Source organism: Dermochelys coriacea, chromosome 7 (genome assembly GCF_009764565.3).
Source record: "Dermochelys coriacea isolate rDerCor1 chromosome 7, rDerCor1.pri.v4, whole genome shotgun sequence".
Classification (NCBI taxonomy): Eukaryota; Metazoa; Chordata; order Testudines; family Dermochelyidae; genus Dermochelys; species Dermochelys coriacea.
Window position 1 is genome coordinate 123430626 of NC_050074.1, and position 15483 is coordinate 123446108.

At 40.0% G+C, this 15483-nt stretch overlaps 1 protein-coding gene across 2 annotated transcripts in view; it reads right to left on the bottom strand.

The window, feature by feature from the left end:
* The window catches only part of SUFU (SUFU negative regulator of hedgehog signaling), a 116539-nt gene that overhangs the window by 84114 nt on the left and 16942 nt on the right, over positions 1-15483 (bottom strand). For both annotated transcript variants that reach the window (XM_038409187.2, XM_038409185.2), the window contains exon 3: positions 3516-3652. In XM_038409187.2, the coding sequence (XP_038265115.1) occupies positions 3516-3652 (137 nt within the window). The remainder of the gene's footprint in view (positions 1-3515; positions 3653-15483) is intronic.

Genomic DNA, 15483 nt, shown 5'->3' on the forward strand with positions numbered 1-15483 from the left:
AAAGCAGGACAAAGCAGAATTATCCATTTCAGCTTTACAAAAAGTGATCAAGACAAGATGAAAATATTCATTACCCAGAAGAAAAAAAAAAAAAAAAAAACTATTAGTGTCAGTTTCCGCCTCCCCCACGAGCACAACAGAGGAGGCTAGAGGTAGGCTACATGACACAAGATACAGCTGCTCTGAGCTGTCAGTCATCATTATTTGTATTATCATAGCGCCTTGGAGTCCCACAGCCGAGGTGGCTGGTGGGACTGAGTGGGAGCGGAGAAAAGTACTGAGTTGTATCAGATGAGGGGGCAAGAGATTGAGCTGTGAGGGGAAGGGGCGGGTGCATTTAGATTCCGCAGGCATTACTTGTGGTGACTGGTGGGAATAAGAAGAAATCCACCACTGAGCATGCCCTATGCCAAATCCATTTCAAATGTGTACGTCAGTGCTCTGATCCGATGTCAATGATTGAGAGAGATAGGGCTGAGCTTTTCAGCTACAATAAGGTAAATTCAGAGACAGTTATTCACGCCAGAAAAGCAAGCGATAGAGTTTGCCAAACAAGCTTTGTAGCAAAATAAACTGTAGTTTGATTACTCATTGAGCAACACACAATTTCCTTCTATTTTGGGAAAGAGATGGCCTCTCTAATGCTTAGTTATAGCCTCACAATTGCAAGCTTAGCTGCTACCACGAGGGACAGACAGTTTACTTTGCAAGTTAATCCTCGATTTACATACTTTTTTTTTTTTTAAATTGTGTAAGAACCACAAACAGTCTATTAAAAATATTTGAAGCGTGTCTGGAACACAAGTCATGAGGGCTATAAAGACAGCATCAATCTGAATCAACAGAGGATAATACTGAATGTCATGGACCAATTAAAAGTGAAGTACATAGCAAAGATGAAAAACAGAAATTTATGAAGACATAAATGCTCTTTCCAGAGAATATCTGAAAGCTGTTTTTATGGTTTCAGGTCTGAAAGATGGAGTTATGTATTTTGAAGAAAGCATGAAAAGTCCTCTTGTAGGGAATCTGTTCTAAATGGCTTAACACCAATTACACGTCTGCTGCTCACTCGAAATGCACAGAAACAAAAAAATGTCACTTTGTCCACACGAAATTCCTATTACTGGATTGCTCCAAGAAATGCAACATGGAGATTCAAAAGTTTGTCTCTTCGATTAACATGGTTTAAATGGCCACTAAGTATTTTTTTTAAATCCTGTCAAAACACTATTGTGTACACACCTCCTCCTGGGGAGAGAATGAGGACAAACAAGTGATGGATATTAGTCACATAGCTTAATGTACAAGTGGAAGGCGCTCAGACACTATGCTGATAAGCCTGGTATGAGAACTTATACAGAATTTTAGGGATTTGAAATGCTACAAAAAAGGCCTTAAATCTTGATTAAATAATATTAACATCGATAAGTGAGACATTAGAGGCAATTGCAAAGAAAGAAGCAAACATCTCAGAAGTGCATGAAAAAAAGCTAGTCTTATTAATGCATCCACTGACAGGGACGTGAGAAGAATAGCTCAGTGGTTTGAGCATTGGCCTGCTAAACCTGGGGTTGTGAGTTCAATCCTTGAGGGTGCCATTTAGGGATCTGGGGCAAAAGCTGATAATTCCCTAATAATTGATCCTGCTTTGAGCAGGGGGTTGGACTAGATGACCTCCTGAGGTCCCTTCCAGCCCTGATAGTCAATGACAGCAAATGCTTTAGAAAGCTAAGTAAGAGTTGCATATATCAGATTTAGGTGGGAAATCTTGTACTCTGAACCAGACTCTCAATCTGGGACAGCTGATGGGAATCACATAGAATACAACTGCTTTAGGAGTTGTGAGGAACCAAGGCAAAAAATCTCAAAGAACAACTGAACCTGAATTTCAATGATGCAACAGTAAAAATGGGCCTGCACACCACTTCAATAGCCAAATTTAGACAATATGTCTTCATTCCACCCGGCATCAAGTGACATTCTTAAGATCAAGACAAGTGATTTGTGGGTAGATTGTTCTGTTGAGTCAGCATTTGAAAGAAAGCAACCATGTGAGTACTGCTACTGAGCACAGGGGGGTTGCATTCATGATCAGCAGTAAGGGAGCTGACTGTGATCATATTTTTTCTGGGCCCCTCCAATTTAAAAGTCACTCATCTGACTGAAGAAACAGCACAGAATCAGAGAAGTTACTGAGCAATTTATTAACTGGCAAAGAAACAGTTACAAATCTGTGTGTGCTTAGTAATTACTGATTTAGGAAGCTATTTTAACAGTTAAGAACCCCAGAACTGGATCAAAAAGGCATTCACTATATGCACAATCACTCCACAGAATCCCATGTATAAACACAATGTGAATTGATACTCTACCCAACGGGCCATTTTCTGAACCACAGAATCGTAAAACTGGAAGGGACCCCAAGAGGTTATCTAGTCCAGTCCCCAGCACTCACAGCAGAAACAAGTTATCTACATCGGGGTTCTCAACCTTTTTCTTTCCGAGTCTCCCCACAACATGCTATAAAAACTCCATGACCCACCTGTGCCACAATTGTTTCTCTCATATCCAGTAGATTAAAAGCCAGGACTGGCATTAGGGGGCAGCAAGCAGGGAATCGCTGGGGGGCCCCACGCCACAGGGGGGCCCCACAAAGCTAAGTTGCTTGGGCTTTTGCTGGTGCCCAGAGCACCAGCAAGTCTGATACCAGGCCTGCTCTCTTGTTTATTTTGGTGGACCTCCTGAAACCTGTTTGCAGCTCCACAGGGGCCATGGACCCCCAGTTGAGAACCTCTAATCTAGACCATCCCTGACAGGTGTTTGTCCATCCTACTCTTAAAAATCTCCAATGATGGAGATTCCACAACCTCCCAAGGCAATTTATTCCAGTGCTTCACCACCCTGACAGTTAAGAAGTTTTTCCTAATGTCCAACCTAAACTGCCCTTGCTGCAATTTAAGCCCATTGCTTCTTGTCCTATCCTCAGAGGTTAAGGAGAACAATTTTTCTCCCTCCTCCTTGTAACCACTTTTTATGTTAAGTTCAGTTATATTGTACAACATGGGAAAGATGACATTTCCTAGGAGATCTTCTATATCACTGACACAGCCCTGAGGATTTCCATTTGTCTCAGCTTTAACCCCTGCCTCCCTAAGACCTCATATCTCAGCCATCTTCTTCCACCATTGAGCAGCTCCTCATTTGTCTAGAGGAATCACTAACAGGTAATCCCAAAGACTCCCTTTCCTATTAAGGCCTAAACATTCTGTACCTTCAAGTAGCTCACGGTAGGGGGACCTAGATCACCTATACAGTAGCACAGAGATCTACCAATAGGCTGCTGAAAGCAACATTTATTTTGACCAAACATTTTCACAAGACAGATCAAGACTAAAATGGCAGAGATTTAACTGAATAAATACAAGATTCAAATCCAGCACTTTGATGTTCACGAAACCCATCAGAGTTAGAGTGATAGAAAACAAGGCAGCAATTGTTTAATGTTACAGTACCTGACTGGAAGACGTATCTGGCTAAGCCTTGCATTAACTCTGCCGGCCATGTAGGTGGTGCTGACTCCCCTGTTTCTCTCTTTAGTCGAAACGTCAACTCGAAACCAAAACCACTTGGCCCATCCGTTCCTGTAAATCTGGAGGGAAGGAAAAGCAAATGGGTCACATATTTCTCCTCACCAAGGGTGAGCCTAAGGATTAGGTAGATGTGAGCAGCAGCAATGCTGGGCAATGGTTTTCAAGAGGCTGTGCCTTTTCTTTTCCTCCTAGGACGAATGAGGAGTTCAGAGCTTCTCTAGTTGTGTTTAAATCTACATGCATCCAAATGGCACAGAATCATTAGGTTAGCCAGCTCGCTTCTGCATAAAACTAATACAGTAATTCAGACATTAAATAAAAAATCTAAACTCTACTCTGGGATATGGCATGGAATATTCTGTACTGGGGAAGGTCAACAGAAAAAGGTGAAAAAGTCTTACTAGAAGCACTGATTTAAACCCTTCAAATACTTCAGTCTCTGTTGTGGATGTCAGCAGTCCACTGGAACTAGCACTAGAAGTGCATTTTGTCCAGAGTATGCAGATAAGGCAGGCAGCACTGAAAATGTTAAACAGGAAACTGACTGCAGAAGAAACCGGGTGAATGCTTGGCCAATTACTTTTGTAGGAGTTAGGTGGCAGGTTTATTTGATTGTATCTAGCAAGTGCTACTCAGGAGAGTAAGGTCACATTGGCAGAGGTAGGGAGATCAAGTCTGAAAAGTAAGCAAGACTGTCCAGTGGAAAAGTAGTATGGCTTTTGATATTGTCTCCCATGACCTTTTCATAAACAACCTAGGGAAATACAACCTAGATGGAGCTACTATAAGGTGGGTCCAGAACTGGTTGGAAAACTGTTCCATGAGAGTAATCATCAGTGGTTCTCAGTCAAGCTGGAAGGGCATAACAAGTGGGGCCCCACAGGGTTCAGTTCTGGGTGCAATTCTGTTCAATATCTTCATCAATTATTTAGATAATGGCATAGAGAGTACACTTACAAGTTTGTGGACGATGCCAAGCTGGAGGGGGTTGCAAGTGCTTTGGAGGATGGGATTAAAATTCAGAATGATCTGGACAAACTGGAGAAACACTGACGTAAACAGGATCAAATTCAATACAGGACAAATACAAAGTACTTTACTTAGGAAGGAACAATCAGTTGCACATGTACAAAATGGGAAATGACTGCCTAGGAAGGAGTACTCTGGAAAGGATTCTGGGGGTCATAGTGAACCACAAGCTAAATATGAGTCAACAGTGTAACACTGTTGGACAAAATCAAAAAAACCAAACAATGTAATGATGCATTAGGAGTGTTGTAAGCAAGACAAGAACTAATTATTCTTCTCTACTCTGCGCTGATTAGGCCTTAGCTGGAGTATTGTGTCCAGTTCTCGGCACCACATTTCAGGAAGGACGTGGACAATTGGAGAAAGTCCAGAGAAGAGCAACAAAAATGACTAAAGGTCTAAAAATCATGACCTATGAGGAAAGACTGAAAAAGCTGGGTTTGTTTAGTCTGGAGAAGAGAAGACAGAGGGGACACGGTAACAGTTTTCAAGTATGTAAAAGGTGTTACAAGGAGGAAGGAGAAGAACTGTTCTCCTTAACCTCTGAGGATAGGACAAGCAATGGGCTTAACTTGCAGCATGTGCGGTTTAGTTTGTAGAATCTCCGTCACTGGCGATTTTAAAGAGTGGCTATACAAAACCCTGTTAGGGATGCTCTAGATAATACTTAGTCCTGCCTTGAGTGCAGGGGACTGTACTAGAAGACCTCTCCAGGTCCCTTTCAGTCCTATGATTTCTGGCTTTACTATCATTAGTCCATCACTTCGAGTTCTACATTTTACACTCACACAGAAGGGAAAATGTCTGCCCTCCCAGACGCCGAAGACTGACAAAACATCAGACTTGCTGTGAAATTTCTAAGCCACATGGACAAATATTTAAAGTCCACAAAATTTGAGACCAGTTAGTGACGCTAGCCTCCTTCATATTAATGCCATCACATCCCTTACTTGCTTGTTATGGCTGTGCCATGAAGTTTAAAGCAGGCATAAGAAAGACAGATTTACAGACAGCATAGAGGCATCACACAGAAACAGGCCTTCATAAGCCAGTACCATTCTGTAAGTTGCATAAATTTGCAAGAAACTTTATGGTAACTGGCAAAGTTCACGGAAAAAGTGAATTTCTTGGATCCAGATCCCTTGCTAACATCTATGAAAGATATAATGCAGGAGGTGTTAACATTTTATTTATATTAAAAACACCCAAAACATGGCGATCAAAAAGCTCACTAAAGTATTTCCCAGTTGTGGTGCAGGGACCACCAGTGATGCTCAGAGCACTTCCAGGTGCCATAATGGCAAAGAATTTGTCTCCTCGCACAGAGAAATTCTGGGTTGGACAACAGCTCTCAGGGTTTTGAGACTAACAAGAAAACCCAAACCCAAGTACTACTGTGTACTTACTCTCCAGAGCTGCATCATCATTAGGATTGTCAGAATTTTTTTTTTTTTTTTTTTTTTGGTAACTGCAACAGATTTTTTTTTGGTTTTTATCAATTTAAATTTACAGTTGTAGGAAATTACAGGGGAGTCAAACAGAGTATCAGACAATTATTTAATAACAGTAGATATTTAGATTCAAAAAGTTAAAGCTTTATAACAATTAAAAACACAAACTGTCAACATCACATCAAAATATACAACGTAAATATCCTTAAATCACACTAAGTTCTTAAGCAGCCTTAAGTTTCTTTCTTTGCCTATCTGTAAATTTTGATTATTAAGGGAAATATTTTTCATGGGTTTGCTGCACAGTGAAATTGACATTTACAGATAAAAGTCAAATCATGCCAAGCCTAATCATAACTTTCTTTGTTGGGTTTCTTTGATGCAAGTTTGATCCAATTTGCAGATGATGGAACTGGAGAGGCAGCAAATATACCAAAGGACAGGGCCAAGCTATGAAATAACCTGAAAAGGTTAGAGCCGCTGTAATTGCGGGCAATGAGAGAAGTTACTGAAAGACTAAGCACAGGGGAGAAAAGAAACAGAGAAGAAAAATTAGATATCTAACTAAGGAGCTCTACCCTACACACTCAAGCATGTTCATTTTCATCTTGACTACTTAATACACTCCATCATATGAAGAATTGACAATCACTGGCATAAAGAAAAAGCATATCTGCTGCAAATAGGACAGACCTGGTATTCAAGAATGGCTAGTCAAGGCTTGTAAATACATAATTCCAAGAAACTAACATAGCTTGCAGTAACAAGCCACAATAAATGCATAATTACAAACTGTACATAAACCATGGAAATGCTTATTGGTTATACAGAAAGTTTGGGATCATGGAATTGAATTTTGATTAGTGGAGCCTGTCTTAAGTGACCAGTTATGAGGACCAACCAAAAAGGCTGCTTTAGGGAAGGAAGGTGGGCAAGGTAATATCTTCTATTGGACCTACTTTTGTTGATGAGAGGAACTTTGGAGCCAAAGAAAGCTCTTCTTTGGGTCTGGGAAAGGAACTCACAGGTCACACCAAAATGCAAAGTATATAGAAATGCTCACTTAAACTGTTTTTTTTTTTTAACCTTGCATATTTGACAACACTTTTGTATAAAAAATTCAGTGCTTCCATGTATCAGTTAGTAAGGGGGAAATTTACAGAAGAAACCCTTATAATAGGGAAGAGTAGGAAAACTACTACAATTTTTTTTTTTTAATTCCAGGATATATTACTTTTAAAAAGGTGCTGTATCAGCAACTTGGAATTTGCTTTAAAAAAAATTAAAAAAATAATAAAGTTGACATTGAAATTTCAAACTGATCTTACACAGTTAAAATTCTTGTAAAGCAAGATAGAACTCTGCAGGATTATGTCCCCAATACGTGAATTCTAAATATATACTTCAAAGTGTGTTATTCAGTTGCTCAGCTTGAAAAAGCTGCTATAAAGCAAAATGCATGATTCTAGCTACAAATAATTGTTTATCAAAAGTCCACACACATGCCATAAATTAATGTGTGAACAAGTTATGCAGTAATGAAAAAAAGTGTTCACGTATGTGGCTATGAAGTCTACACAAAAGGGACTGTTTAGACCACCAGTGTAGGCTAGCAACCCAACTTTTACCTTCCAATGGTAGATTACTGGCAGTCAATTTTACTACCAGCTAATTTTACAGGATAATTATCAACCTTACCAAAAGTTATTTGAGGCTTGTTACTAGGAAACGAAGAAAGAATCAACACCATTCGCTTGACCAGGATAGCAAACCCTCTTTTCTCCCCAAGTTTTTATTCTGTGCTATGGATTACCCATTTTAGGGTTTTTTAAAAAGTTAAAACTTTAGATGAAACTTCAGTTATACACACTGAACAGTTACGAGTTATCTACTTTAGGAAACATGCTCTCTTTTTGCAAAAATGTGACAGCTCATAATACTTAACATGGATGGTTCTTAAGTTCTCATTTCTTAACTCAGCATTCAATTCTTTAAATAAAGCATGCAATTACTAAGAAAGATGACTATTTGCATAGTTCTTTATTCCACTAAATAAACTGAGTCAGCGATAACAGAGCTTATATTTGAAGGCCTGATTCAAATTTTTATATTCTTGACAAGTGGTCGCTGAAAAAAGACACTGTACTGAGAGGGAACAGATGTGATTCACCAGTGTTCTATTAACATCCAATGCAATAATAATTTATGAAGTGTAAATCGTTAATCTGAAGTTTTACTTTTAGTTTTGTAATTTGTTAAAAAATTAATCCTGATCAGTGTGTAATTTCAGAAGCCAATCTATGATTGTGATAAAATCCATACATATTTACTGAAGGCCTATTAAGAATTTTGTACAAGTGAAATATTGGGTTAAATTTTTTTTTAATTTCCAAAAATAAGCAAGTCTTGTTTAACTTCCAAAATATAAATTATTAAAAATACCCCAGGTATTTTGAACTGAAAACCACTTGAAAAAATGACAAACAATCTCGAATAAAGTCAAAGCTGCTGCTTCTCCTCTCCCATGATCAACATTCCCAAATAAAATTCTAAATAAATCTGGTATAGTCACAGTAGTTGCTATAAAAGTCCATAATAAGCGAAAGTGCTTAAATCCTGTAGACACTGAGATCCAGCTACCCTATTTAAGAAGTGAATTTTCTCCTCAACCAATGACCGTACCATTGTCATGTCTAATAAGAGTCCAATTCAACCAGAAAGTAACCAGATAAATCCTTAAGTCAGTGAGAATCGGAGACAACATAAGACCAGGAGTTCAGCAGCCTTTAATTTGTTCTCTATTGGTTTATTTTCTCCAACTCCTCAATAGTTTCATATCCTATTCCTCCCCGCAAAGTCTCTCCATGGGTATGTCTTGACAGGCAAACACTATGTTTCTCAACTGAGACAGATTAACATAATAGTACCCCTAGGTTGCAATACAACCAGCTATCATGGCTTCAAACATGTCAGTCTGAGTCTTTCCAGGGCTTTTCAATAACATTAAGCTAACTTGAGTGAGCTAACACGTTTGATGAATACACCATTTTTGCCCCTCAAGACAAAGTTCATGTGTGTGACAGCAACGTGAAACTGACAGGACGTTATTCCTTCACTACAGAAGATTTGAAACTCACCTCACTGTACCAACACCGTAGTTCTATTAATTTCTTTATACTCCATCAGTAGGAGAATCGCTATACCTTAGTTTGAAGGTGTGTTTCAGATTTACAGTAACATTAAAGTTCCAGTCTGACCAACATTTAGAAATTAACACTGCAGATGGGGGAGGGAGGAAACGGGGTGGGAACACAGAACTAACATTTTGTATCTATCCATAGACATCAACTGAGAGCTCCAATACAGCATTAAGTTTCTATACTAACAGAACTGAATACCTCACATAGTTTGGTTTATGCCTTGTTACGGCTGAACTATGAACTACTGAGTGAAAGAGATTTGACCAGAAAATAAAAATGCTAGGAAGGAGGAATATTTATACTTGTCCCAAATTCCAGAGATACTAGATAAGAGAAAACAAAACCAAAAAAACTCAACCCTCTAGGTACATCCCATTATTTCTGCCTCTTCCAATAAAGGAAGTATCCTGATTCCTAAGCATTCAGCTAGCCATATTTTCACAAAACCAGACATTGATGGGGGAATTCTTGGCTTGCTACATGTCCACTGGCTAGCATCAGTGACATGCATCAAGCAGTTTCATATTTTAACTACAGCAGTAATAGAAGGCTCTTGTATATGCCAAGTCAAATCCAACCCCATATTTAATAGTAAAACCTTATTTTGTCATATGAATAAAAATAAACCTTTTGAAAGCCAGAATCATATACTACAGGCCATTCTTTGGTTAAGAAATCTTTCTGTTCAGCAAATAAGACCAATGGAACTGTCCACATTTTGCACATTCGCTGCAGAAGTCTGGCTTGCTCTTTTAATGGGGTAAGAGTTTCACTGATCATGACATTTAGTTCTAGCAAAGGAATCCAAAGAAATAGAGGCCCCTTTATTTATAGATCAGCATAGCCAGCTTCCCCAAGCCCCCTGCCACTCAGAGCTCTGCCAAGACCTCTCCAGAAGCCACACACAGAGAACTGAAAAGCTGCTCCCCTCCTCAGCGGAGTATCCAGGGTGTTTTTCACATCAAATAACCCAGCTTTAAGAGGATCAAAAGCCAAACTAGCACTCTGCATTAAATCAGTGCTAAAAACTGGAGCCTTTTAGTTTAAATCAAAGCTGCTTGCCAAAGCGTGTATGTTCTCACTGTAGCAAGAAACAAGAAAAGCTTCTTTTCATTCCAGTGCAAAGATGGCAGTATTTCAGTCTACTTTTAAAAGCTATGGGAAAAAGAGAGACTCCTGGACAAGTAGAAGAGTGTACTGGGTATTTACTTTTGAGAGTGAGTGTATAAACATATCAGAGTTATGAACGCCTGAAAATGGGGCATTCACAACTGGAAACACTGACCCTTAGCTGTAGCCACGCCAGTTAGCAAATGAGAAGCACTTCAGAATAATTTTTAGTATAATTATAGCTTCACTTTGGTAAGTTACAGAACAGTTCTAAACAACCATTTCTGGCCCCAATAATAGGATCAATCTTTCCCCAAAAAAACTGGGCTAGCAGATAGGGCTTCTGAATCAATGGGCTGTGCCCTGGGTTCAATTTTCAGCTTGGCCATGTACTTCCTGTCTGACCTTGGGCAAGTCATTTCAGCTATCCTGTGCCTCTGTTTCCCTCTGTAAAATGGTGATAGCACTTCCCTACCTCACAGGGATGTTGCGAGGATTAAATCTTATTAATTGTGAAGCACTTAGATACTATGGCACTGAGGACTATATAAATTACCTAGACAGAGCTCCCATGACTCTGATGTCAGCAACAGCTACTATTTCTTTCTGTGCAAAGTCAAGTGTGTTCCAAACTCTGCCCCACAAGTGAACAGTAATTGCCTATCTACCCTGTTGCCTTTGTAAGTATTAATTACCGTTAGTCTGTAATTTTCAAAGGATTTTAGTTATTCATTCAAGAAGTTAGCTATGGTACAAGGCCATTGACAGGGAGTTCAGTGCACCTCCCACTTAAGTCAATAAAAGCAGAACTGGGCCAAAGAATTTTAAACTCCAAATTCTGGTTACATGAATAAGTTTTACAAAAAGATAAATGACATTAAAATGGAGATTTTTCTGATGTGCCAGTGTATGTCTTACTTTTGTTAAAACACTACCAAAAAAAATCGAAAGTGTTGTGCTAGTGCACAGGAATCAGAAAGGGACACTAACCTGTCTTGATTCACAGTCCCAAACTGTGTGAAATCCAAAGTTTTAGAGATCTCATTTATATTGCACCATTTCTGCCAAGTTAATAGTAATAATAAAAAGGCTATTTTAAAAAAATATTTAAGGGACCCCCGTAGGCTATGTACCAGTATCTCAGTTAACAGACCATCCTAGTCTTCATTCTCAGCAAAATATTGGGCAAGAGCTGATTTGCTAACACAACTGCTCGGATTCAAAGGGTCACCCTCTTAAAATAAAACCACAGAGGCACTCTATATGCTTTTCCACAGGAAGTGATATACACTAAAATCAATACACATTCCAAAGATAAAAAGCTACCCCATCTTGCTTAAATCAGGAAGTGACTTGAGATGACACGTTAAGTTAGATCCTACAAGCCAATGCTGCATCAGACCATGAGCAAAGGGGAAGGAGGGTGAATATTGCAGACAGCCTGGGGAAGGAATGAGTGGGCAGAAGAAAAACCCAGGAGTCCCAGCAAGACAAGCAGAGGGAAATGCACCAGGACACAATAGGGCTTCTCCGCCAGCAAATACAGATGCTGCAGATTCTTGGGACTTCCATATTCAACAATCCTGGGCTCGACTTCCATTGCAGTCCCTATGCCTCTCCCCTCAGCATTTCATACGGCCTCAGGGTTCCCACACCTACCCCTACCATCCCACACAAGAAGAAAGCATGGACAGCCACAGCTTCATATACAGCAACTGTGGCTGTCACAGGTCAGTGTAAGTTTAGGCTAAATGGATGTAAATGTTCCTTCCCCTTGTTAACTTCGCTTGTAAATTGCGAAGATTTTTCTTTGCGCTGGTTTTGTTACCCAAAATTCTATTGTTTGGAAAATAATTCATCTTTATTCGTTCCCAACGTATGCTGCAAAGAGCAATGAAAGCACCCATTTCAGTACTTGTTACTGTAGAGCGTGACAACTCATCATAAATGTACAGCAAGTACAACAAAATTATTAGGTGCATCGACAGTGCTATATTCACACATGTACACCAAGCACCACACAATTCTTAACAGGCCCAAAACAGCAGCGCCAGGTAGAGGTAGAGCAGTAATGCATACATCACAATGCATTACTGTGGCTCACTGTTAAAGTGCTCTTGCAAAGCCACTCCACCTCTGCCCTACTCCCCAGTGGCAAGTTTTCCCCCTTTGCTTCACAGAGATTATGTGGATCACAGCAAGCAGCTATAACCATTGGGATTTTTCTTCCCCTACTGAGATCCAGTCTTGTGAGAATGGCCAGAGTCCCTTCGATCTACCAAAAGCACATTCAGCAGTCATTCCGCACCTGCTGAGCTGGTAGCTGTTGAGGTAGCCAGTATGCGGTTCCATGAGCCGGGGAGAAAGGGGTTGTCTGGGTCCCCCAGGACCATTATTGGCATTTCAACATTGCCAATGGTATTCCGCTAGTTGGGAAAGAAGGCCCCCGTAGCATTCTGAACAATCCTGCATTCTTAAAGAGGCGAGCGTCATGCACCTTTCCTGACCAGCCAATGTTCATGTCAGTGAAGCATCCCTGGTGATCCCCCAGCACTTGCAAACCATGGAAAAAGTAGCCCTTTCTGTCAACGTACTCTGTGCAAGGTGGGCTGGCGCTAAAAGAGGCATAGGAATGCCATCTAATGCTCCACACCAGTTCAGGAATCCCATTGCGGCAAATCCATCCACTATGTCCGACACATTGCTGAGACTCTCAGTCTGGCATAGCAGGAGGTGATTAATGGCCCCATGTGCTTGCATGACAAGACACCCCACAGTGGATTTTCCAACTCCAAAAGGATACCACTGACCAGTAGCAATCCAACGTTGCAAGTTTCCACAGTACGAGTGCCCCGGGCTTCTCCACTGTCAGTACAGCTCTCATTCCGGTGTCCCTGTGCTGGAAGGCTGAAGTGAACTTGGGAACAGATCCAGAATCCACATCCAAAAGTTCTGCAGCCACCACCATTTGTCATTCCAAGCCTACATTACAATGCAATCCCAGTCAGTGCTCATTTCTCAGGCCTAGAAGTGGTGGTCCACCATGTGCTGCTGATCTGTGAATGCCATCAACAACCTTGAATTGGTTCTCCATCTGTCCCACAGCAATCTGTCCTCCAAGCAATCATGTTCCCTGCTGATTTCATTCTTCTTGTGGCTCTGTAAATACCGGAGGATTGTGTAGGAAGGACGACAGACAAATAATCCAAAATGAATAGCTGATCTAATAATTAGTTTATTACAATAATGCCTAGAGGTCTCAGCCAGTGATCCGGACTCTATCACACCATGTACTGTACAAACATTGGTGTCTGCTATTAGTTTCCCCCCCACCCCCCCCTCAGCTACATTATGTAGGTAAAATAAATCATATAGGAAGCATCTTTAGTGTACCACTTGGATTCAACCTAAATCCTTAATCATCACAAAGAAAAATTACTCCAAAGCAAGGAAAGAGTCTTGTTAAGGCACTGATTGGAACTCAGATTTAGGCTTTAGTCCCAGCCACACCATATACTTCCTGAATCCCGAGTGATTATGGTCAAGTCACTTAATTTGAGAGCTATTTCCCCATCTGTAAAAGGTTGGGATAATACTCCTTTACCGCCCAGGATGATGGCAAGCTTGGTTCAGAAAATGTAGCAATAAGCACCAGAGAAGAATCTATACATTAAATAAGGAAAGAAACCCCAGCCTTAGCCTTGATCTCATTAGAGCAGGGAAAGGCAAAGAATTAGACCAATAGCAACAGAAGAATACCAGAAGGGAAATTCAGATAGCTGAGACCGATGAACTACATTTTACTCTTAAATTTTAGGCTTCTCCTGAAAGTTTATCCTTCTCGTAACCCTTAAGCTTTCAGGGGCATGGATTCTGCAGCGTACTTACTGCTGTCAAAAAGCTGTCCTTAGTGCATTATTTGTGCTGCAACCTTAATAGACAGTTTTTACACAAAGGGTAAAATCCTGGCCCCTCGAAATCAGAGAATTTTCAATGGAGTCAGGATTTCCTCCAAAAATTTTAGTCAAGAGTAAATAGCCTTGTCTCTTTGCCAAGCAGTATTAGTTTTGGAGAGAGTCAGTTACTTGCTGAAACAGAAATAGAGAAGTTTCATGGAGATGCACATCAAACAGCTATGTAGATTTATAGCACATTTCAGTATCACCATCATCATAATATTATAATCGTAACTGCACTAATCCAGAGTGTTTACACCTCAGGGAGGCATAAACTATATTGCAAAATGCGGAAGCCTAGCATACAGCTCTTCACACCCATTTTGCTAAACAGAACTCCCCATCCATCTTTCAACAGTAAATTCTCCATTACCCATAAAAAAGATTTTAGAGAAGAGAAGCATAACTGTACATACAGATTTCAGAGTATCAGCCGTGTTAGTCTGTATTCGCAAAAAGAAAAGGAGTACTTGTGGCACCTTAGAGACCAACAAATTTATTTCAGCATAAGCTTTTGTGAGCTTATACAGATATAAGTAACATAGGAAACATCAATTTAGGGTTGATCCACTTGAGGCAATTTAATGGCATTAGTATCATTATGTCAACATAAGCTAAACCGAAGAAAGCACTGCGATTCCAAATAAAAGTAGCTACACAGGGAGTAACATCAAGATAGCTAATGACAGGATAGTTATACTGGTATAGTAGCACTGGTAAGTTTTCCTGTGTAGACAAGCCTTTAGTCACTGCTTAAAAAAAAAAAAAAAAAAAAAATGAAGAGTAACTGGAGAATTAACCCGAAGTTCAATACAGACCTCTTTCAAAGCAAGTTATAAACCAGGTTTATGCCACAGAATAAGCAGTAGCAGTAACATCTATTATGGCATAGGATTTAGATGGAAAATTGTTTCTACCATACCACTGTGTCAGGTGAAAAAAACAAAAAACAAAACCACCACACACAGAGGTGTGAATCAAAACATGCATATCTTGCATTATTTACTTTGTTAGCATCATTATTTAGGTACTAAAGAAAGAAAAATATATTCCCCCTTCTATATTGGAGCAGGAGCGTCCACACAACTAGAAAAGCTGAACTAACAGCAAGGTCTGGGGGTGGTTTAATTATGCCAACAGGTGA